This window comes from Phocoena phocoena, chromosome 5, assembly GCF_963924675.1.
Source record: "Phocoena phocoena chromosome 5, mPhoPho1.1, whole genome shotgun sequence".
Classification (NCBI taxonomy): domain Eukaryota; kingdom Metazoa; phylum Chordata; class Mammalia; order Artiodactyla; family Phocoenidae; genus Phocoena; species Phocoena phocoena.
In genome coordinates, this window is record NC_089223.1 from 90158609 (window position 1) to 90184745 (window position 26137).

Genomic DNA, 26137 nt, shown 5'->3' on the forward strand with positions numbered 1-26137 from the left:
CTGAGAACCAGTGTAGAATCTTCATTTTCCATCCTTATCTTGCTTTTTTAAAAAAGTTCTCTTTGTGTTTAACTTTTTAAAAACTTTCCAGAAACTTTTTTTTAATTGGAAAATGCCAAAAACATAGGAGAAGGAATGTTATTATTAATACTTTTAAAAAATACCTTTCACAAAGCTTCAACAATTTTCAGTATTTACCAATCTTGTTTCATCTCTCCTATCCGCTCATCTCCTTTGTCTTCTATCCCTTCCACCTTCTCTCTCTCTGTCTCACTCTCTGTATCTTTCTGTCTTTTTCATTGCTGGAACATTTAATAGCAAATTTTAGATGTCACATTTCATCCATAATTTTTTTTAATTATAAGGAATTTTAAAATAGAACCATGATACTGTCATTATATCACCCAAATGAATTCTAAGTCCTTAATATCATAAAATACCTCGTCCATGTTGTTTTCCTTGATTATGGTTTTTTTAAAAAACATGTGGACCTCGTGTCTGGGAATTCATATAATTTTGTAGTTGGTTATGTGGGATTTTGTAGACAATTATGTCACCAGGAAAGAACAGCTGGTTTCTCTGTTCCTATATAAAATACATCCTTCTTTTTTTCTGGTTGTATATACGTTGGTGAGGACCTCCAGAGCAGTGCTGATACATGTTGGTGATGAGCGGTCTTAATGAGAATGCTCTAATGTATCATTATTAAGCGTGATATTTATGTGCTGCTGCTAAGAGCTGAGGGGCAATATCGGGGTTAAGGGGGTCACTTTGAAATTAGTTGTTCTCTTGAGGTTTTACAGACCACAGAAAAAAGGTGAACTCGGCTTTCAGTCCTGTGTGAAGGTTGATTTGTGTTGACAAATTGTCAGGGAAGAGATTTTTTCACCTCCCACCTCATGCGAGGGTCAAGACAGGGAAGTTTCAAGTCTCCTTGCCATTCCCTTCCTTTCTTGAGGCTAATTTAATGCTGGTTTGCACTGACCCTGGGGGTGTCTCCTTTGGGTTATCAGCTTTACGCAGTGGTCTTCTCCTGTTAGGCCTGTGTTGGCGGGGCCTAGGCCCTGCATGGAAGTCAAAACATAGTCGGTGATCAGCTGAGTTCACCCTCAGAGCTCCTTGGATTCCTGTTGTTTTGCTGTTAGTCTCTGGTGGAGCCTTTATTTTCTCACTGACAGTGGTGCTTTTAAAAGGTAACTTTTTTTCCTTTAGCATTTTTCACTTTTATAAGAATTGTCTAGAGTACTTAGACTTTCATACTTCCAGAAAATGAGATGCACATAATGTTTCTGTAATCAGAAAAGAACAGAATCTGCTTCCATTGGGAGAAATGGAGGAATCTTGGAAGTTCAGCTTTTCCATTGTTGTGAACATATGGCTGAGGGTGTCACCCATTACACTCTGCCTCTCTTGAACAGTGTTCTTCACGTGTTCTAAGAATTTCTTTTATAAAAGCAAGTTTGTCTACCTGGAGGAAATGTTCTTCTTTCTGTTAATTGTAAAATTGTCTTTATTGCCTTGACTAGAAACATAGTAAGCATCAATTTTTCCCCAGTCCCAGCAGCTCTGCCATTGACATGTAATTTTTTATTTTTTTATTGAAGTATAGTTGATTTACAATGTTGCATTAATTTGTGATTCCGTTATACACACACGCACACACACACACACACATATATATAGACATTCTTTTTTATATTCTTTTCCATTATGGTTTATCACAGAATATTGAATATAGTTCCCTGTGCTCTACAGTAGGACCTGTTGTCCATCCTTTCTATATGTAGTAGTTTGCATTTGCTAACCCCAAAGTCCCAGTCCATCCCTCCCCCCCTCCCCTCTCCCTTGGCAACCATAAATCTGTCCTCTATGTCTATGAGTCTGTTTCTGCTTCATACACAGTTCATTTGTGTCATATTTTAGTTTCCACATATAAGTGTTATGATATGGTATTTGCATTGATGTGTATTTTTGACTTATCTGTGTCTCTTCAAGTCTGTATTTCTCACTCTTAATTCTTTTTAAATTAAAAGATAAATAATCTTTTTAATTGTGTTAGGCTGTCTCAAATCCTTTCTGTAAAGAAATGGAGAATAAATGCAACATTTATTCCACGTGACATTATTTTCAGGCTTTTTCCCCTCTTCCCTTCCCACCCATTTCCCCATCATCATCCTCTTTACTTCTGTACCACAGTGACGTCAGAGCTTTCACCTTTGCCACAGTCCTCATGGTCATCACAATTAGACCTCTCACTGAATATTGACTACTTAACTAAACAAGCTGAGACACGTTCAGTGGGGTCCCCAGGCCCCCCGGGATGCTGAAGCCAGTTAACAGTGACATAAATAACACTCTTAAAACTTAACTCTCACAACAGAGCAATTCCTTCATTAAAAGTAATCAGGGCAACATAACATACCTTGAGATAGCTATGATCTCAATATAATAGATTGTAATTAGGAGAAACCATGAAGACTGTTTGAACTTAAATAATGATATCAACCACTCTTGTTATTATTTAGTCAGGTTTGGACTACATGTCAGTTCTGCACTTCCCATCTCCATCATGGCTGTCCCCAAACAACTGCCCAGCGTACTGCCCTGCTGATGCATGTGTCTGTAATTTTTGCTTCTCTGGTTCTTAGAATTGCTGAGGGTACCCCCTGCTGATTCGTGCTTGAAAACATAAATGTGGGGAGGGGCCTGGATCTCTTGACTTTTCTCAAACTGCATGAATTACTTAATGAAGATATTTGCCTTCTGCTTTTTTTTTTTTTTTTTTTGTCCTTAATTTACTACGAAATGAGATATTCTGGGCACTTATAGGGTTCTTGGTCTCATTTTACAGATGGGCAAACTGAGTCTTGGAGAGGGTAAATAATCTGCTATGGGCATTTAACATGTATGGGACAGTTGAAATCTTAACCCAGGAGTACTTAACTCCAAGGCACATAAATGTTCTAGCTGCAGTGTTATCTTATGCTTCTATTACATTAAAATTAAATATCATCAAGTTTAGTCTATGTATTATCTTGTGTGTTTCATGAACTAACATCAGAAATTCATGGAATTTACGGATGATTTTTGAACTAATTTTGCCCAGGGTTCTGAACATGAATACAGAAAAGAACATGAAATATTCTGTCTCTTACAGCAGATGACATTTAACAATTTCATTGTTATTAATGTGGCATTTTCATTTCTTTATCCTTTTATCTTGGATAAAGTGTGTTCAGAGTGTTTTCATTTGATCCTCACTGTTTAGTGTGACAGGTGGAAGAGCAGGTGCATGATTCCTTCTGACCCTTTTGCGGCTGGCGTGGCCTTCAGGGAATGCGATCAAAGAGAGAAGACAGTGCTTCCTAACGCTGGTTGCAGTTATTAAACTATATCTGTGTGTCAGATTTCAGGAATACTTTTTAAATCCAGTGTAATTCTTCATGCACTGTTATCCTTTCTGTGTCCTTTTTTGCCACTGTGAAGGATTCAGAACTACTTCCGTAACCAAGCTACAGAAGCGTGTAGCATTTCGTGATTACCTGCCCTAGGGAATATATTGGCAACAAATCCCTTTCCTTAGTTCTTAGCCATTTGTAATGAAATAATGAGAAAAATAGCTTGTTCTCAGCTAAGGCAACCACTCTTATTAGCTCTGTACATTCTTAGAGATATTTCTCTTCTTTACAATTACTAACACATGTTAAATTCCTTTACCGGCATTATCTAGTGACCCATAGCTGTAGTTCTTTGATCAAAACATAGTTTTTCGGAAGAGATGATGTATCTATCAATCAGGTCTCATGTTGGATTTTCATAAAGTCCATACATGTAAAACTTTTAAAGAAATTATGAAACTAGTTGTACTTGTGCTCATTTTTTAAACACTACAGAAATATTTGAGTAGTGCCTCAGAGGAGAATTGGTATTTTCCTGTATTTTATCTTTTAAGTTTTTGCAGCCAGTGGTCATTTCTTTTCTTATAGCTATAGAGCAGGGGTCCCCAACCCCCGGGCAGCCTACCGGTACCGGTCTGAGACCTCTTAGGAACCGGGCTGCACAGCAGGAGGTGAGCAAAGCTTCATCTCCCGATCCTCATCCCTCCCCATCCCTCCCCGTCCCTCCCCGTCCCTCCCCATCGCTCCCCATCGCTCCCCATCGCTCCCCGTCCCTCCGCGTCCCTCCCCGTCGCTCCCCGTCCCTCCGCGTCCCTCCGCGTCCCTCCCTGTCCCTCCCTGTCGCTCTCCGTCCCTCCCCGTCGCTCCCCGTCCCTCCCCATCCTCCCCATCGTTCCCCATCGCTCCCCATCCCTCCCCATCGATCCCCATCGCTCTCCATCGCTCCCCATCGCTCGCATGATCGCCGGAACCATCCCCCCACCCCACCCCCCACCCCCGTCCGTGGAAAAATTGTCTTCCAGGAAACCAGTCCCTGGTGCCAAAAAGGTTGGGGACCACTGCAGTAGGTATATTTTACCTCATCATCTCTTTTTTATTTATTTTCACGTACAAATTTGAAATAAAAGTTAAGAATAAAAGATGAAAACATAACCAAATTAGTCCAGCTACTCTGAATTCCCATCAAGAGGTGGCAGTTATTATTTCAGTTGCTGTATAAATGGCTGATTGACATATTCAGGAGTCACTACCCGTCTTCATAACTCCAGAAATAAGGGCTTCTGTTAAAATGAAATTTACCCTCATACCTGTTGTTTTTGGGAATATGTTCCGAGGTGTTGATGTTTTCAAAAATTGTGTCAAGTGAACAGACTCAGGATTCTACAGAGTTTGATCTTGTTAATGTCTTGGGCTTGGGTGAAATGCCTCTTGAGAATATGTGAGTCTATCGGAATAGGGCTTTTGAATTATATTCCATTACTATCTATCATATACTACTCTGCTTATTTCCTTTATTGCAGGTATCACAACCTAGTCACTTTTTAAAAATGTGTTCACTTGCTTGTTATATATTTTCTTTACTAGGTATAAACTCCAAAACAGATCTTTTATGTTTCTTTAACTGCTGAATCTCCATTGCTTGGGACAGTGTCTAGTTCACCTTGGTCCTCAATAAATATTTAGTCAGGGAGTGAATGGATATTGTACAGCTATTGGCTTTTATACGAAGAGTTATTACACTAATGAGTAAGGGTGTGGATATAAATAGGATGTTGTGCTGTCCCTGCCCCCAAGATGTTTACATTGGAATTAAAATAAGGACAGAATTGTGACACACGATGGTAAGGTCAGTATGAAGTCAGTTAACTATATTTTAATTGGATGAGGCGGTGGGGCTTTCCAGAGGAGGAAGTGGCAATTTTGCTGGATGCGTTGTTCCTCTTTATATGTATGAACATACAGACTTTAAAAATGTACCCCTCTTAACACTTCTTCTAGAGCCTGTCATCCTCAAATAGACTTACTTTGGGATTGAAATGAAAATAAAAAACAATAAAAATAACAAGAAGAGCTATGTTTTGAGTACCTGCCATGTGCCAGGCATGGTTTCAGGAGTCTTATAGTTATTAGTGGAACTTAATCTTTACAACATGCAGAAAAGACAGGATGGTTATTATCCTTATTTCACAAATAAAGGAAGGTATGGGAGGTGCCTGCCCTGCTCGCCGTCAGGATCTGCGGTTTTGTTCTTTCCCCTGTTCTTACTGCAGTTGCTTCACTCCAAGGCTCCGGGGGTGGGATCTGGTGGATTTCTGCAGGCTTGTCTTGTTCCTGAAGTGAACCATGGGTGGAAAGGACTGACCTTTTTCCAAACCCCTCTCAGCTGTCATAGTTACACACTCTGGGAAGAGTATTGGAGGCAGACCAGGGTTGCAAAGCTCAGCTGGGATCTTCTGGGATGATCTAAAGGTCTGCTGAAACGGCCTTGGCTTTCTGCCTTGGCTTTGGGGCTTTTGATGCTTCTTTCTTGGTTAGAGGACCTGCCAGTTTGTAAATCCTCCAGTGCTACCTCTGGAATGCTTGTGTTCTTTCTGCCATGGCTCTCCCTCTTGTGAACATTTTGTTCAGTAGCAAACCCCTTTGACAACAGGCTGCCTCCTTAGCCTGGACTGTTCAGTGCACTTCTCTGATACGGGACACACAAGTCACCACCAACAACGGCCAATTGACATTCCACTGGCATTGCCTGACAGATGTTTACGTCTGTAAATTATGAACTGAGCTAATGAAAAGAACTGAGTAAATGAAACGAAACAAGCGGTGGAAAAGTGGACACTTCTTAGGATCCATTTATTTCGTGGCACTGGGTCTTAAACCATCCCTTGAGTTGGGAGGAAAGCAAGAAGCAGCTCATGCGAGGTAGAGGGAACCACATGTGCATAGACACGTGTGATGGTCCAGCGCATATGGGGAACTTGTAGTAGTTGGACATACCTAGAGTTTTGAACATGACAGGATACTAAAGAGGGAGCCAGTGTAACTGTCTTTCTTTTTTTTAATTAAAAAAATTTTTTTAAGTTGAAGTATAGTTGATTGACAACGTGTGGCAAATATTTCTTAATAAAAATATTAAGTAACACGCAAAAGGAAGATAAGTATTTTTCCAGACAGAGTCGAGATCTTTTTATTCTGAGAATCACGTGATGTCTTTTCCCTCCCCTTGATTAATTTAATCGCCTTTCTCCCCCTCACCCCCATCCTTCATCAGTTTGAGTACTGCATGTCAGTCTTTTCACCAATGATTTGATGGTTACTTACGTGTACTGTTTTGAGCTAAATATTACCAAATGGTTATAACTGACTGTGCTCTTCCCATCTGGAGATGTCTTAATGAGAAGCAAGTCAAATGCCTGTTGGGTTTTCACGTGAAAATGTAGACTGAAGGCCCATCTTGGTGTCTCATTAGGATTTTGATGATGTTAAGCCGCCTGCGTTGGCTTTAAAGAGCTTCCTTTTCTCTCCTGCATGCGCCTGCTAGCTCGGTGATGTGATGGTTGACATTGCAAGTAACATCATGTTGGCTGACGATCGTGTCCTGGGGCTGGCGCAGAGGGAAGCTAAAGCCTGCAGTAGGATCGTTCAGTGTCTACAGCGCATCGCCACGTACCGGCTAGCAAACGGAGCTCATGTTTATTCAACAGTAAGTGCAACGTTAGCCTAGAATTCTAAGGAAAGGGTTCATGTAAAGCAGCTCTAGCTCAAAAGAGATAAGTCTGTTCCCCATTATGGGGTATTTTGTTATTGCTGATTATTACAGAATTTCCTGTTCTTAGACATTTTAAGAGAGAATTTTGCCTCTGAATAGTCTGTGTTCTTGGTAACTGGAAAGTGCTATCTTAATTTGTAATTTGAACGGTTAGCACTGTCTCATCCTCTGAAACTTGCTACAACACAAATAACAGCACTATAGAATTGCCCTCCTGTCACATACCCACTGTCCACCCTAGCTGGTATTCTGTTCCCGTCCCTGAAGGATGTTTTGAAACAGTGCTTGATTTCTTGCCCAGGTTTCAATTTCCAAAGGGAGCAAGGATTCCAATCCCCAACCCTTCTGAACCTATGGGCATTTTTCAGTCAATTTCACTCTTGGGATAATGAGTTATTTATATGTAATAGTCACTCCATTAAATAGTATTGTTTTATTTGTCCTAAATTTCTTGGTGTACTGCTTCCTTTTTTTGTTCTAAAACGTGGTAAATATGACAAACGTGGTGAATATAATAAATAAAGCTTTATTCTTCGAGCAGTCATATTCTGATCTGGCCCATGATTTTCATTTTCTAACTATTTTAATGGATTCATCAAATGTTCTATACCTCCTCCTATGATTTTACACAATTCAAGATTGCTGTCTTTCCATTGATCAGTGGAACCTTTTTGATGAGACTGTGTTTTATTGGTCCTTTTGCTCAGTTAAGTTTAGGACTACTTTCCTGAATAATAAACAAAATGGAGGCTTAGCATGACTCCTATCTTGACAGCATAGTTCAGGGTAGTTGCCCTCTCAGGCATATGATCTTACTTGAAATGAGCTTGCCAGTTTTAGGGCCACACTTGGTCCTCCAGGTCATTTAGATCCATTTTCAATCCTGTGCTTCAGCCTTGCTTATTACTCAGCACAGAGAACTTCCTTCGTTCTTCTGAGAACCCAAGGATATAATAGGGGGCAGTATAGTGGGTATTTGCACACCATTTCAAAGTATAAAAAGGTTTCTGAGAAACTATATATCTACTTACGATATGGCTTCAAGGCCATCTCAAAATGGCAGTTTTCTTTCTTTCAACTGAGGTTTCACATGTTTATCATGATTATATATGTCTTTGATTGACAAAAAAATTTCGAATATAATTTGCTAAATATAATTGAATTTAGTAAGATTTTTTGCAATGTGTCATCTGTGGGACAAAAGCTGATGCAAAGATTCCTTAGTCGTAAAAATGTAGGAAGCCACCAGTTATTTTCTACTGTGCATATGGTACTTGGAAAATTCTGCCGCCTTATATTTTAAAATTTTAATTTTCCCAATAGATTTTAGATGCCTCGCATGGAAGTCCTATGTTTAAAAAAAATTTTTAAAAGAGGACTTCGTCCACATATGGTACTTAGAATGATGCCTTCCCTCTGTAGTGGGCATAGAATGAATCATCCTTGAAGGAGGGAGATGTCATCTTGTCCCTGAAATTTACAGCACATGCTGTCATCTTGATGGATGTGAAAGAGACCCGTCAGCCTGTCACTTCTCATGCCCTCTCTGTCGTGGTTCTCACAGAGGGAGTGGTGGCAGCAGTCCTCCGGACATGGGCTTGGTGGCTGTTTGTATCGGCAGGCCGTACATTTTGGTGGACCCTCGAGTTCAGTCTCACTCTTGCATTCCTTAAAATTGTTGGGGCACGTGCCATCTTTCTTAGGTGATTTTCTGGCCTAATTTGCTTTTAAAATCTGTTCATTTCTGTCTGGCCTAGCACCTCCCTTCCTTTTCTGACGAAACAGCTTTGGAGCGAGTCTGTATAAAGATTTTATTGGTGAAACTTAAGGCTGAGAGTTGTTGTCCCCGTGAAAGAAAAAAGTGAAGGTGGCTTGAAGTGTTGAATGAAGCGACTTTTAAGTGTATTATGATCATTAAGGGGGTCTACTGATTTTTCTAGCTTGGTGGGGTTTTTTTTTTTTTTTTTTTTAGTAAGACACTTCCATTTTCAGCTCATAGTTTCCTGCAGCATACTCTTCAAATTATTGTAAATTGACCTCTCATTTATATCTGATCTTCCATACTTTGGGACTTGCTCTTTTCCTCTGCATGGGTATCTTTCTAGTTTAAGACATCCTTTTGTTTCCAGCGTCTTTTTTCATTCTGCCAGTTATCTACAGTGTCTTTGTTTAGTAAGAATGTGAGCTTTCTCTTCTAGCTTATGTATAGTGTTTTGTGTTTGAAACTCTTTGAAAGTGCTTTTTTCCCATATTATAAATCTTTTATAACTCCTGTTTGATTGACTTTTGAAGTATTCACCCAATATTGCTCTGGAGGCTTATGTCATCAAGGCTGCTGGCTTCACTGGGATGACATGTACCGTGTTCCAGAAAGTGGCAGCTACTGACCGGACAGGCTTTTCTGACTATGGGAGGCGGGATCCGGATGGAAACCTGGATAAACAGCTGAGCTTTAAATGCAACGTTTCAAATACGTTTTCAAGTCTGGCTCTGAAGGTACGTTATATTCTGTAATCATTTAAGGCTCTACAGTTAGATTAGAATACAGTCGACCCTCCGTATATGTAGGTTCTGCATCTGCGGATTCAACCAACTGCAGATTGAAAATATTCAGTCAAAAAAAAAAAATCCCAGAAAGTTCCAAACAGCAAAACTTAAATTTGCTGCATGCTGGCAACTATTTACGTAGGATTTACATTGTATTTTCAGTCATTTACATCGCATCTGCATTAGGTATTATAAGTAATCTAGAGATGATTTAAAGTAAGTATACTGGAAGGTATGCTTAGTTATATGCAGCTGTTATGGCATGTTAACGTGAGAGACTTGAGCATCCATAGGTTTTGGTATCCAAGGGGGTCCTGGAGTCAGTCCTCTGTGGATATGGAGGATGACTGTACTCAGAATGTTTTGCTTTGCAAAGATAACCATACTAAAAGTTATTTGGAGGGAGGGGATATTGGTATTGCCTTTGCTGTTGTTTTGAAAGAAACTTAGACCAAGAAGGAACACGTCCTGATTTTCATGGGCCTAGACATTTTTGCCCTCTGGACTCCTTTCTCCACACAAATATGTCAAAATTATATTTTACAACTGCAGTGGTAAAAAGATGAATATATTAATATTACATATTAAGACATTTTCTTTGACTTTAAAGTTCATTTTTATGCTTCTGATTTTAAAGAAAAACGTTTTCGTAGACCTCCTAAAAGTATTGTGTGCCCTTGGCTCTGTGCCTCCTGGGCCTAATGGGAAGATCCAGGCCATTTAATCAGGCAAGCTGTAGATCAAGATTTTTAGCACAGAAGTGCAAGCGTGTGACATGTGTTCACAAATTGTGTGTTTTGTTGCAGTATGCAAAATTAGAAGCATTTTTAAAATTTGCGGCTCAGGCGTGTTTCATTAAACTTCATTGAAGCAAACAGTGAAAGTACAATTTCAACACCCTGGAGTCACGATTTTTTGTTGAGCTTTGTGTGGCCACATGTAACTATGTTTTTGGTAGTTTATAATTACACAGTGCTTTCTGTGTTTCTGATTTGTTCCTGAATTATGTCGCAAACAGTATTCCAGTCATTTTATGCCTGCAGAATAATCAATGAAATAGGTGTTAGGTATCTTGGTACACTGTGGAGGCTCAAATATTGAATGAATGAATGAATGAAGAATTAATATATTTTGTCATATTTGACCCTGGTGACCTCCATAAGGAGAGCTAGTTTGCCTAATTTAATAATAGTCCAACTTCCCCCACTGCCCAAGACAATCTCAACTATGTCAGAATGTCTAATGATAACATATTTACTTGACACCATATATTCAGACGAAAATTGGCAGGATTTGTTACTCTTGACTTTATGAGAGTATTTAATGCACCTAGCGATGCTACTCCTTAATGCCTGCTCCTTTCCTTAGAGTATTTTTTATTGGTAAAAACATACCACAAAAGGCATCAAAACAGCATCACACACAAGCCCATGAGAAGTGTATGTCTTTTAGGAATATTTAAAATTGATGAACCCTTCTATCTTAGATGATCGTCTGAGAGAAATTAAAAATGATGAAACCCAACATTTCATCAAGTTTACAACCTATCCCTTTGGGCAAGGAGAGTTTCTCCCTGCTGAAGTAGAAAGCTTTAAATGAATACTCTCAAATTTGTTAATTTCTTACTGTTCTATTATTTTAAGATCATCTTGGTGGCCAGAAACCAGGGACACATCACACTATTATTCATGCTTTATAGATGGACATGCTAAAACCTGGTGAAAATGGAACATATCCTTCATGACACAAAATTAGTTAAAAATTTTAATGTTGAGAGTACCAAATGCCTTAGCATTTTAACAGGAAACTTTTACATTGTAGACTTTATACTATGGCAGTTTTTACTCTTTTTGCCTGTTTTTTTTTTTAATGCCTTGAATATACTAACTAGACACCTTGAACATCTAATAATTGCATTACCCTTGGATGGGAGAACATGCTAGCGTAAGAAGTTAAACCCATAAAAAGACAGTCCTTAGCAGTAGGAGCCTAGCTTGAGTTGCCTTCTACATATTTCTTGAATCTCTATTGTCCTGTCTTAATTACCTTCACAGCCCAGATTGGACTTCCGTTCTGCATTGCCCACGCCATCGTGAGCTCCTATTTAGTCTCTGTGTCTCCAGGCTCTTCTTAAAAATTCATCCTTTTCATACAGATTGGTCTGCCTAGGGCAGTCTTCAGCCATACCAGTTAGTAAAATATTGAAGTACTTCCTTACCCTTTAGCAAATAGCTGCTGCCCCAGTCCCCTGAGTCTCCTCAGCTGGCATCCTGGTCCTTCTTTCAGGAACATGACCCAGTCTGTCCACCCTTTAGCAACTGAAGGGCTGGTACCTACAGAGCAGAGGTCCTGTACGAGACTTCCCCTCTGAGGAAGCTGCTCAGATTGTTAATATTGTGAACGTTACCCCTGCATCGACCCAGCGTGGACATGGACCTTGCAGATCCCACGATAAATGGTGTCCCTTGGAGGCTTGGTGTCCCTCTGGAGGCTGGCTGTCAGTTAACTTCCTCATTTATCTGTCCTTCTCTAGTAACAGAAAACTTCCCTTGTTGTCTCTTCCAAGTACTGGCCATTCTTAGGCCAGGCTCATGCTTAGTCTTCTACTAGAAACCCTGCTTCTCCTCTCCCCTCCCCAGCTCCTTGGTTTTATGATAACACACAGAAGAAATGTCAACTTCAAGAATCTTACCTAATACCATTTGGTCTGTCCTCACCTCTTCCATCCTCATCTTAATCTCTCTTCCTCGCTTTGCCCATAACACTCTGCTCATCTCTGGCATTGCATGTTACACACAGGAGCCAAATGGTTTTCTTACAACTCCTGCGTTGGACTGAGGGTTACTCGAGGTCAGAGCTGGTGCTTGATTCATTGATGAAATCCAGTGCCTGGTCTCAGTCATTCAGCCAGTTGGAGATTGAATTTCCTGTCATCTGACCCTTACAGCACCTAATCTAATTTTTTTCTTAACCAAATGCTTCCTTCCACTGTTGCTACCATAATTCAGATTTGTTAGCATCCAAAATATTACCTATTTTCGATTAACTGCTAAGAGCTTTTAGTAGCTGTTGGTGTTTTGAATTCAGCTGTTAATGTAGCCAGAAAGAATTGGTTCTTTAAAACTTTTCTTGACTGAAATTTAGAAATCAGGTTTTCTTTATGCATCCCATATTTCTCTCATCCCATCTAGGGCTTTAGCCCACCTGAAGTCCTTTTCATTTCCAAGCCAGTCGTATACATCGTCGCACTTCCTGCCTTCATATGTGCCCTTTTTCATGCCCTCAGTGTCCCCCCTGCTTGGGAAGATCCCTGCTACTGTCTTCTAAGACTCCATTCGGTTGGCAGCTTCCTTCTCTTCCTCAGACAGAATTCATCATTGCCTGTTAGCCCTATAGTGCTTTGTTCACTGTCTAGAATAATTAGAAGCTGGTATGCTGGTGAGTTGAGTTATAATGAGAGGCCAGAGGGTATGGTTACCTAAATGTGTTCCTGTTCGGCTCCCCCACTTAAAAGCTATGCAAACTTGGGCAAGTATTTTAACCTCTCTGAATGTCAGTTCCTTTCTGTTCCATAGGGATCATGAAGTGGTACTAAACTCAAAGGGTTATTGAGAGGGTTTAATGAGGCAAATATGTAGACATTTATAGCAGTGCCTGGCACAGGGTTAGCACTTAATAAATGTTAGCTCTTATGGTTTTATTATTGTTGTTGTCTTTTCCTTGCTAGATTTTTAATATTTGAGGGCAAGGACCATGCCTTATTTCATTGTATATCTCTAGATTCTGCACAGTGCCATGCATGGAGGAATGAAACATCCAATAAATGCCGTTGAACAAAAATTAACAGCCAAACTTAATTCGCAAAGAAAGTCAGTTAAAAAAAATTCTAAAGGCAAACATAATCCCTGTTAATCTTCAGCAGTGAGATAATCAAAAGGTGGAATGAAGTTAATAACTGATTATACACAAGAAAACAATTAGGATGTATCATAACATCTATCTGTTTAAAATCAAGTGAGTCGATAGTCAAGGAGACATGAACAAATTACTGTTTTTAATCAGCTGGCTCTTTGACCCATTCTAATTTTATTGTTAGAATTCTAGAGACTTAAACAAAATCAGGATTTCAGAAAATTTTGATGTATTAATTATGTAGTGTCAGAAGTGCAGATTATTTCATAAGGAATGATGTTAAAATCTAGTGAAAATATTTGAGTCAACATCTGTTATGATACTTATTTTCTTCTTAGTGTCATTCTAAATAAGAAAATATGCATGAATTCAGCAAATAAATTCATGATTAGAGCTCTGTGATAACATTATTTCATGTGTGTATAGTTTGTCAATTTTTTAGTATTGACGTTAAAACTAAAGCTGAGTTGTAAAAGTCAAAACAAGACGAGGTTTTAGATGATTGTTGGTAAGTCAATTACTTTAAGGCATTTTTCTCTCTCCCCAGCCTCCAGATAACGAACGACCTGCCACGCTGTGGCAGTACAGGCAGACCTCGGAGATATTGCAGGTTCGGTTCCAGATAACTGTAGTAAAGCAAATATTGTAATAAAGCGAGTCATACAAGTTTGTGGTTTCCCAGTGCATGTAAAAGTTAGGTTTCTACTATACTGTAGTCTATTTAAGTGTGCAGTTGCATTATGCCTAAAATACAACGTACAAACCTTAAATTAAAAAATACTTTATTGCTAAAAAATGCTAACTGTCTGACAACACAGGGTTGCCACAAACCTTCAGTTTGTTAAAAAAAAAAAAAAACAAAACAGAAAACCCACCTCCTGCCCCCCAAAATGCAGTTATCTGTGAAGTGCAATAAAACGAGGTATGCCTGAAATAATAATAAAAATACTACCCCCAGTTCCATAGCCTTTTGTGCTTGTCATGGTCATGATCTCCTTTGGTCCTCGTAATCATGTGTTAGGAAGATCATTAGCTGCATGTGGCAGATGCAGCTCACAGGGTAGACAGAATCGTGCGGTGTTAAGTAGCTACCGCATGGTGAAGCTGGGATCCAAATTCTGGTTTCTTCTTTCAGATCCCATGTTCCTCTCCCTATGGGTGGCATATGGTCTTCAATAATAGATGTTAGACACCAAAAACGTGTCTTTCCGAAAGTTTTTTTTTTTAATTGAAATATAGTTGATTTACAATGTTGTGTTAAGTTTTGCTGTACAGCAAAATGATTCAGTTATACCTGTATATACATTCTTTTTTATATTCTTTTCCATTATGGTTTCTTACAGGTTATTGAATGTAGTTCCTTGTGCTTTACAGTAGGACCTTGTTGTTTATGTATTCTATATATGACGGTTTGCTTCTGCTAACTCCAAACTCCCAGTCCATCCCTTCCCACTCCCCCTCCTCCTTGGCAACCACAAGTATATTCTCTATGTTTCTGTTTCATAGATAAGTTCATTTGTGTCATATTTTAGATTCCACATATAAGTGATATCATATGGTATTTGTCTTTCTCTTTCTGACTTCCTTCTTGTGTGATAATCTCTAGTTCCATCCATACTGCTGCAAATGGCATTATTTCATTCTTTTTTATGACTGAGTAGTATTCCATCGTATATATGTACCACATCTTTATTCATTCATCTATCGAAGAACATTTAGGTTGTTTCTATATCTTGGCTATTGTGAATAGTGCTCTAATGAATATGAACATAGGGGTGCAGGTTGTCTTTTTGAATTACAGTTTTGTCAGATATATACCCAGGAGTGGGATTGCTGGATCATATGGCAGCTCTATGTTTAGTTTTTTAAGAAACCTCCATACTGTTTTCCGTAGTGGCTGCACCAACTTACATTCCCACCAACAGTGTATGAGGGTTCCCTAGAGGTTTTTAGGAGAGATTTTTCTGATTTATTAGCTATAATTTGTATGTTTTATATCTGTTTCCATTGCTGTAATCCATATGTTTAAAAATGAATATATGGTTAAATGAAATTATTACCTTTGTGTTCTTGTCTTCAGGCTGACTGGCAAAAAGTATAGTCACAGTAAATGTAACAGATGTGTTCCTTACTGATTTTTTTCATTACATTTACAACCTTTCTGGAATAAATGATCAGTACTTCTTTTAAGGAGATTAAATATGCAGGTGTTACTTTTTTACTATAAAAATTAAATATTATTGATATAGGTGAAGTTTGCTTTTCCAGCACCCCAGGCCACCCCAGGGGACCTATAATTATTATTTAATAATATCCTTTATTGGACTTTGAAAGATGTTTTAGAAATCTAAGTGTCTAACAGCCTTGAATTTGTAGCTCTCATCTCTCAGGAATCTGTCAGTACACCTGAGGTTTTTCATTTGTTGTTGTCGGGATGGTTTTACAAGTTTAAATTTGTGTAGAAAAAAGCTTATACTTCTAGAAAGTATAGTTGTCATTTCCTTTTTCAGCTCTTTTAGAAAGTAAAGTATGACCTCTTTTTTTAAATTAATTTGATTTATTATAAAACTTTTCCAGAGAGCTACACTTTGTTTTCAACTTATTTTGTGTTCACAACAGAATTATTTTATGAATTTTAAAGTACTTAAGCTTAATAAATGTCTGGTATGTAACAGTTCCTCAGGATTTTGACCTTCTAATTAAATCAATCCACTGATGTTTTTCCCTTTTTACATGCATCCTTATATACTTAAGAGAAATTTATATACTTGATAGAAATATACTATATTAGTGAATGAATTTATAATAAACTTTGTTTTCCTATCAAGTTATATTTGTGAGAATAGTAGAAACCTTTTCATATGTTTTCTTAGGTGAAATATTTCTACTGAATATTTTCTTGGCATCCTTAACTTAAAAGTAATATTCAACTGTCAATATTCAAACTTCTGAAATACTTTATTCCAACAGATATTTATGGTTATTTGCTGTGTTACAACATTGTTCTAAGCACGGCAGTTAAAAACTAAATCTGAAGTCAGTCATTTGCTTCAGTAGAACCTTTTAAAAAAATGCCACACAGACTTTCATTAATTTCATAAACAATGGGCTATTTTATCAAATACTAGTGCCAGGAACTATTATTAACATAGGCTATCCAAAAATAAATGAGATTATCTGCATTCAAAAATTCTCTTACTCTAGTTAAGAGGAGCAGACAGTGAGATCCACAGAGCTACTTTTAAGTGTTAGTTATCATGGAGCTGTGTACAGAATGCTGCATGAGTCTAGAGGAGGGAGCACCTACCTGTAAAAGCAGTATCTGGACGAGTCGTGTAATTAATCATCCCCCCCAACCAAAAGCCCTATTTATAGAACTTTGCAGCGTCCTTCTCTTGGCTGCCAGCCTTTCTCGTCCCGATCCTCTATCCTTTGCATTGCCAGCAGAATTAACTTACTGAAAATCAAATCTGACCAGTTTGAGCTTACCAAATAAAAGAACCATGGAGCATTTCAGCCGGAGATGCTGACCTGTGCACAGTGGCATTTAAAAAGAAGGAGATTTCAAAAAGTGATAAACTCAGTGTGGCCCAGTCTTGTGGTGTAAGGAGAGTTAGGGGATGAATTTGGGACAAGGAAATTAGCCAAATTGTATGGCATACTTAGGATTTTTTGGCCCTAGTTTCTAAACATTTGGGAACCAAGGTGTTATTTGAACTGAAATAACAACAGATTTGTTGAAGAGGAAATTCTGTTGGCATCGTGTATGTTGGATTGGAGAGAGAAGTGAGTGCCAAGAAAGCGGCTTTGTGATGTCTTTAAAATAAGGACGTTTTTAGATAACTGTTTGCCTCCCTGGTGTACAGATTCATTTTTTATGAAATGCTGAATAATTTATAATTTTGAAATCCCTAATAAAGAAATCTGAAGAACACTCATTGCCCAGCCAGAATTTTCACTTGTTCCTCTTTGTTACTGTGTTTTCCTAAACATGATGTGTTTCTTAGTCTCAGTCTTCTGCTAAAATAAGTTTGCTGAATCTAAACTTCTATTATGTTTGTGTATAATTTCTTTCTTCTGTCGTTTGACAGTTGGAATCCATCATAAATCACCTTAAAGTTTCAGAAGCCCAAATTAATTATACTCACATTTGTGATATGCTCCCTTTGTGCTCATTTACCATATTTTGTCATTGTAAAATTCATGTGAAGAGTGGTCACTGGGATCCCTGTTCTGTTTAATGCTATCTACTTCAGCAATGTACATTATCGGGAAAATTCACTTTATAGCTTGAAATAATCCCTTGTTCACTACTTTAGCGCTCTGAAATAGAGTTTGCTTTTCTCTTCGTTTTCTACTTCTTTTGTTCTATGCTATTATATGATGTTTACTTAACGGATAAATTGTTCTAACTATTAAATTTCACATACCTACATTTAAAAACTATATTCAGCATATAACTAGACAACATTCATAACTATCTAAAATACTCCGGTTTTTACCTACTAATATGACAACTCTTCTTTGTTTCTGTTTTTTTTTTTTTAAATATATTTTCAGAATACTATTGTAGAGGCTTCTATTCAGCTTCCTCCTTCCCTTTTCTCACCAAAGCAAAAAAGAGAAGTCAGACCAAGTGATGACTCTCTCTATAAGCTTCAACTCATCGCATTCCGCAATGGAAAGCTTTTTCCAGCCACCGGGAATTCGACAAATTTGGCCGATGATGGAAAACGGCGTACAGTGGTTACCCCAGTGATTCTCACCAAAATAGGTTTGTCTGTGGCATATGTCATCCTGTAGTCACTGGACAATACGACTTTATCATGCCCTGTCCCTAAAGATGCTTATTTTTGTTCCTTCTCATTTTAATGAGTCACTAGTGAAGAAAAGGTATTTGCAGAGTTCCCATTCGTGGATAAGTTGACATTTAATTGTTTATGAAGTTTGTTTCAGAAATATTTTTATTTCCCATATCCTCCAGATGGTGTGAACATCGATACCCACCACATCCCTGTTAATGTGACTCTGCGTCGAGTTGCGCACGGAGCAGATCCTGTGGCCGCCCAGTGGGATTTTGATTTGCTGAACGGACAAGGAGGCTGGACGTCAGATGGGTGCCGTATACTCTGCTCAGATGAAAATATCACCACCATTCAGTGCTACTCCCTTAGTAACTATGCGGTTTTAATGGTACGGCAGTCGTTAACGTTATGCATAAACACTAAGTATTCTCATTTTTCCCTATGCGTAGTTAAGCTCAAATGAAGATTGTTTTTTTAAAACTTTTGACATAATTGCTCTCTTTAAGTAAGAGGCGACTTTTGGTGTAATTCTGAGTTTAAAGGGAAATTGAGTTACTACGAAGTGAAATGTATGGGATTGAATTTGGCATAGGAATTTTCAGTAAACTTTGTAAGCAAATCCATTCAACTAGACCTTGACCTTAAAATTTGGAAACATCTTGGGTGTATGCATTCCAACTCTCAACCCAGAAAGCGTGACTCATTTTGCCCAAAGATGCACAGTGAACAGAGAGAGGTTTTCCTTCTTTGCCATCTAGTGCCTTATCCCACTACACATCATAATTTTTAGACTCCTTTTGAATTTAGGGTAGTGGTGATAATTTCAGTTTAGTTGCTGCAAGTGACAGTATTGACCCAAATATCTTCAGTGTTAATGTCTTGTGTTATTTACCATTTTACATGTCTATTAATCTTTGGTAGAATAACCAGTTATTAATGTATAGGAACAGATCTTTTTATTAATGAGTCATTTAAGTGAATCTGATGCCTGAGTTGATAATTATGAAATTAGCCATGCTAGTTTTTATTTCATATTGTGGTTATTATAAGATACTAACATCCTGGAGTATGTATACATGCATTCAGAGCATAATGGAAGGAATTACTGACGACTGTGAAGGACATTTCCCAGCAATAGCTTGAGGCTAGCCTGGGAGTGAGGACGCCTGCATTCTGATTTCTGCCTCCAGCTCATCTAGACAGGATTTTATCAAAGCACCAAATAATCTTGAAACGTGATATATTTTACTTCAGGTGAAGTATTATTTTCTTAAAAAGACAAAAGAGCGTCTACCACTGGAAATGGTCTTGAAGCAAGCTTGAATTAGAGTAGATTTTCCTCAATTCTGTGTTTTAGTTTTCTCTTTGCTCCTCAACTTAGGATACATTACCTAGTGTCCCAAACAGGCAGAGGAGTAAGTAGATTATCTGGCAGGGCAGAAGGATTAATGTGTGTGTTACTGAGCCCAGCTGACAGTGCGTAAAGTCTACACTAGCAAAGACTCAGCTGTGTTTGTATCAGTCATCTGTCCTTTTGGGCTTAAAGTTAGTGTTGATAGTTTAGGACTCTCTTCACAAATAGATGTTTGATTTCTGTAAGTCTGAGTCTGGTTTCTGTAAGTTCACATTCTATTGTTTTGTAGTCACCTTTCAAAGAAAGCTTGAAGCAGTAATTAAAATACGAAGCATTTTCTCTTTCACTTTGAAAGTGTTTTCTCATTCAGGTTTTGATTATAAAATAACATGAAACTGAGAAGTACTGAAGGAGAAGTAAGAGAGATGCAGCAGCATCTGAGGTTTTTTTAGTAGTTAACTAGAAAAAGTTGGGCAAGAGAAATGAAACGCAGACACACACAAAAGGCATTTCATGAGCTTCATTGTTAAAGACATGACACTGTACCATGTGAAACTTTTATTTTTATTTAATTTAATACCAGTTTAAAACATCTATTTTTGAACTTCTAGCTGTTCCACAATTTAAATTAGTATAATCCTTTTCTTGAAGGAATAAGCTATTCTTTTATCTTTCATACTTTTAATCTTTTAAAAAATGTGATACACAATTCTTTAAAACTAAGACATAGCACCAAGATTTTTTTCTATTTTCAAAGAATATCCTTTCGCTTTTCTTAAATATAGCTATGCCACCTAGAGGCAGCAAGGTGAGATGTATCTGAAATTGTTGACAAAATTGTAATAAAGTTAGTATATGGGATTTTTGGAGTTGCTAATGAAACATGAAGGCAAAGTTAATGAAATCATACCTACTCTTAAATAAGTCATGCCTAAGATAGAAGCAATAGCTTTAAAAAATTAGAAGTCAACATCTGTTTTTCCTTGCCTGACACTATGAACAATAGGTAAAATGCTGTTTTTCTTGAAAACTGCCTTAATATTGGGTTTTATATAGCAAGTCTAAATTCCTGTTTTGGCAGCTAGCCCATAAAACTTTTCCTGCTCTGGTTTTAAATAATTTTGTATTTAAAAAATGATACAAAAGAATGTATTTGTGTGTAAATCTCGAAGAGATACCATAGTTTGGTTCAGTAGACATCCTGCGATAGCCATTTATATCCCAAGTTCTCAAGGAAAAACGTTAAGCAGAAACTGGGTTTGTTTGAATGATTGGAAGTAGCCAATTGAGCAGGAAACTTTCTAGGAGCTGGGGTCAGTAGGGAACAAAAAAACTGAATGAGTAGGGCCAAACTATTTATGATAGTACTTACTACTTAATTGGTAATAGTAGTGAAGGTAAAATAATCACTATACCTTGATTCCCCTTTTGTTATTGTATTCACCTAGAAATACGTGAAACCAGAGCGCATTCGTTTGTTTTTACACGTCTAGTTTTTAAACTTTGTTTATATAAAACTTGCTGAATGAAAGTGAACTTTGGTTTCATTTACTCTATAATTGAACGTGAATGCTAGCAATGTTTTTGTTTATATAATTCTTAAGTAGGTACTATATTCACATGGATCAAATGTTTCAGTTATTTCTAACACTGATGTACAGTGAAAAGTTGAACTCCCAACCCTCTGTCTTATCACCTCTTCTCCACAAAATAGGTAACCCCTGATTAGTTTTTTACAGATTATTGAAGAGATTTTCATGTATATTACAACAAAATGAATACATGGTCCTATTTTCTTCCATTTTTACACGAAGGTTGCATGCTACAAACGTTCTAAACCATGCTTTTTTCCGGGAAGCAGTATATCTTATGACAATGATAATGATGTCCATGGAACAATATGTCTTATGCTGCTGCTGATATCTTATGAAGGTGGTATTTTTAGGATGATGTGAGGGTGGTGATGGCAGTGGCTAATTTTCATTAAGCATTTATATACCAGGTGCTCTCAAGTCTTTATGTGCATTAACCTATTTGGTCATCATGACCACATCATGAAGTATACTGCTACTATTATTACCCCCAGTTTACAGGTGGAGAAACCAAGGCATAGAGAGGCTAAGGACCATGACCAAGTTTTCAAAGGCAGTTAGTGTTGGAATTGGAATTCAGGCTCCAGAAATGTCTTCTTAATCCCACTACTAAATTTCCTTTCTGAAAGTTTCCATATCAGTATTAAAAAACTTTCTCATTCTTTTTCACCTCTGAATATTATTTTATGATCTCACCATAATTTATTTGCATATTCCTCAATTTTGTTTGTTTCCAATAATTTCCGTGTACAAAATTATTTTACACATTAGAAAATCTGCAGGATAAATGATCTGAAGTAGAATTGGTAATCGAAGGGGGACCAACACTTTCCTTTTGTCGTTAAATTGAGTTAATTGAGCAATGTGCACAGATCTTAACTATATAGCTTGATATTTTTATCTGTGAACACATAGTTAGCTGCCATCAAGATAAAGACTTTTACTTGAGCACTCAGAAGCTCTGGTATGTTTCTTTCTAGTTGATTTCCACTGTCATCTCAAGAGATAACCCTTCTGATGTCTATCACTGTAGATAAGTCTTTCCAGTTCCATATAAGTGGAAATGTACAGCATGCACTCTTTGTGTCTGGTTTCTTTCCCATCATTACATCGTGAGATTCATCTTCGTTTTTTCATGTGGCAGCAGGTTATTCTTTTTTTTTTTTGCTGCATAGTAGTCCATTGTGCAAAGATATCAAAATTTGTGCATTCTACTGTTGATGGGTGTTTTGGTTGTTGCAAGGATCTGGTATCAAGAAAAAGCTGCTGTAAATATTCATGCACATGTTTTTTTGTTGTTGTTTATTTCTTTTTAATTTTTTTACATCTTTATTAGAGTATAATTGCTTTACAATGGTGTGTTAGTTTCTGCTTTATAACAGAGAGAATCAGTTATACATATACATATGTTCCCATATCTCTTCCCTCTTGCGTCTCCCTCCCTCCCACCCTCCCTATCCCACCCCTCCAGGCGGTCACAAAACACCGAGCTGATCTCCCTGTGCTATGCGGGTGCTTCCCACTAGCTATCTACCTTACGTTTGGCAGGTATATATGTCCATGCCACTCTCTCGCTTTGTCACAGCTTACCCTTCCCCCTCCCCATATCCTCAAGTCCATTCTCTAGTAGGTCTGTGTCTTTATTCCTGTCTTACCCCTAGGTTCTTCATGACATTTTTTTTTTCTTAAATTCCATATCTATGTGTTAGCATATGGTATTTGTCTTTCTCTTTCTGACTTACTTCACTCTGTATGACAGACTCTAGGTCCAACCACCTCATTACAAATAGTTCAATTTCGTTTCTTTTTATTGCTGAGTAATATTCCATTGTATATATGCGTGCACATGATTTTTGATGGACATGTGCATTCAGGAGTGGAATTGTTAGGTTCTAGGCACCCATACGCTTTGGTAGGTAATGCCATGCAATTGACCAAAGTGGTTTTATTGGTTTACAGCCTCACCAGTAATGCGTTTTAATTGCTCCACATCCTTGTCAATGCTTGATATTGTCAATCTTTAGTTTTTGTCTTCTAGTGGTTGTGTTGTGATTGATCATTGTGGTTTTAATTTGCCTTTCTTTGGTGACTGATCATGTTGAGTACCTCTTCATTTTCATATTGGCAGTTTGGGTATGACCTTTTGTGAAGTTATTGCTCAAGTCTTGCCAGTTTTAATTTGGTTGTCTGTTGTTTTCTTACTGGTTTATAGGAATTCTTCATGAGTTCTGAATAGGAGCTCTTTGTTGGATTTATGTATTGCAAATGTCTTCTCCCAGTTCATGCCTGTTTTAATCAATTCAACTGCCAGAAGAGAATACCACAGAGTAGATGGTTTACAGACAGCGGAAATTTTTTTTTCACAGTTTTGGAGGCTTAATTAAGTCCAAGATCAAGAAGCTAGCAGGTTCAGTATCTAATGAGGGCTGGCTTCCTGATCATAGATGCTGTCTTCTCTTTGTGTCCTCTCATGGTGGAAGGGGCAGGGGAACTCTCTGGTATCTCTTATAAAAGGACACTAATCCTGTTCATAAGGGCTCCATCCTATGACCTAATCAATCGCCTCTCAAAGGCAGCATCTCCAAATAACGTCACATTGGAGGTTAGATTTCAACATACGAATTTTGTGAGGGGGACACATTCAGTCTATACACATGCCTTTTTCTTTTAATGTTGTCTTTTTATGAGCAGAGTTTCTAATTTTTCTAAATTTTTTTAGTAGTACTTTTTAATGTCCTATTTAAGAACTCTTTGCTTACCCCCAAATCATGAAGGTATTTTCCTTTGTTTGCCTTAAGAAGCTTTAAATGTGTTTTACCTTTCACATTTAGGTCTGTGATTTAATTGGAATTGACTTTTGTGTATGGTGTGTGGTAGGAGGATTAAAATCTTTAAGTCATGCTTTGTTTCTTAGGGGAAAAATTAAAAGCAACATAGACGTCATAGTCTTGGGGTTTTTTTTTTTTGTTTTTTTGTGGGTTTTTTTACATTTTTGATTTCAGATCTATTTTAAAATTTTATTTTATTGTCAAACTCTTAAAAATACTTATACTCTGACAAACAGAGGGTACCCTGAGATGTTTTTCTTTGGACTTCCTTCCATTATTCAGATCCTGGTGAGTTTAAACAATTACTGATTTATAATTATTATTATTATTGATATGATGATAACGAATTATTTAAAGCTGCCAGTAATTTTATATTTAGTAATTCTTAGGCTAAAAGTAAACCCTTGTAAACGTGTGAATCTCTGTCAAGTAAACAAAGAATTTCAAAAACTCTTCTTCCATTTATTCGGTTCCTTAATAATAACTATCTTTGCAGTTTTTAACATACTTCCTGGTATTCTAATATTCTCTGAATTGATGCAGTTTATTTTGGTGAAAAACTTTACTTTCCGTTTTCTGGCCTATTTTCTTAAACTTTGCACCATATAAAAGAGAGTGACTAGGATCACCATTTAGTGATGGACTGTTGAGTAAGCACCAGAGGCACAGACTTTTCCTATCTTATATATCACTATATTGCAAACTGAATGACACTTCTACTTTTTTTCTCATGGGTTTCTCCTAGTGGCCATTTATGGACCATGTATTTAGTAATTCTTTTAATATAAGTGATTTCATTTATAAAAAGAGAAAGAGTGAAAGCACGAATCATAGGTAGCAGTGAAATTATAGGATTTGAGGGTATTTGAGATGTCACCTCCTCTCCCTGTACAGGTAGATACTGAATTTTTTAAAGTAGAGGTATAATTGACATACAGCATTGTATTAGTTCGGGTATACAGTGTAACGATTTGATATTTGTGTATACTGCAAAATGATCACCACAGTAAGCCTAGTTAGCATCCATCACCATACAGTTACAATTTTTTTCTCTTGTGATGAAAACTTTTAAGATCTACTCTTTTAGCAACTTTCAAATATGCAATATAGTATTATTAACTATAGTCCCCATACTGCACACTGTATTGCCAGGACTTTATTTTATAACTGGAAATCTGTACCTTTTGACCCCATTCACCAATGTTTTCGTTATAGTATCACAAAGCCTATATTGTTGACCAATATTATTGAAAATCATTTTGATTCAGATTTCTACTTTACCTCTTTTGTTTTAATCTTTAACTTCTCTTCTTTCCTATCCCGATCTTCGCAGTTATTTTAAATAGTATTATATTTTTGTCATCAAGATAGGAGGTGTTTCTTAACTTGATCTGTTTCCTTTATACTGGGCAGTGGGTCTGCAAACCCTGGCAGACATTTGACCCACAGGCCTGTTCCAGTCAGCTGCCATTTGTTTGTTTGCTTGATGTTCTAAATGCTGGAAAGCTAGGAGTGGTTTTTAATTTTTTAATGCTTATATTTTAAGTGGTTAACAAGTACCTGCATAATAGCCTCAATTTTGCTCTTGGCCCGCAAAGCCTAAACCGTTTACTCTCTGGCTCTTCACACCTTTCCAAAGGTCATTTTCTCAGTAGAGGTTCTCTTTTACTTGGGAAGCTCAGTTTGTTGTGACAACAAAAATGCCCCTGCAGAAGCAGTGCTCTGTGTGACCAGTCAATAGTACTTGCTCCTTCCTGCACTCCTACCTTGGAATTTTAAGGGTCTGGGTCCTCTGTGTCAACATCCAGCTTCTTTCTCATACTATATCACATTTGGCTTTTGAAAAACAACTGATTTCTTTTATTTATTTTTTATTTTTTTGTGGTACGTGGGCCTCTCACTGCTGCGACCTCTCCCGTCGCGGAGCACAGGCTC

General features: G+C 37.6%; 1 protein-coding gene across 1 annotated transcript in view; it reads left to right on the forward strand.

The window, feature by feature from the left end:
- Positions 1-26137, forward strand: part of ADGRA3 (adhesion G protein-coupled receptor A3) — a 115712-nt gene that overhangs the window by 73063 nt on the left and 16512 nt on the right. The window contains exons 11-14 of the mRNA XM_065877605.1: positions 6937-7098; positions 9457-9660; positions 18184-18397; positions 18608-18816. Of these exons, the coding sequence (XP_065733677.1) occupies positions 6937-7098; positions 9457-9660; positions 18184-18397; positions 18608-18816 (789 nt within the window). The remainder of the gene's footprint in view (positions 1-6936; positions 7099-9456; positions 9661-18183; positions 18398-18607; positions 18817-26137) is intronic.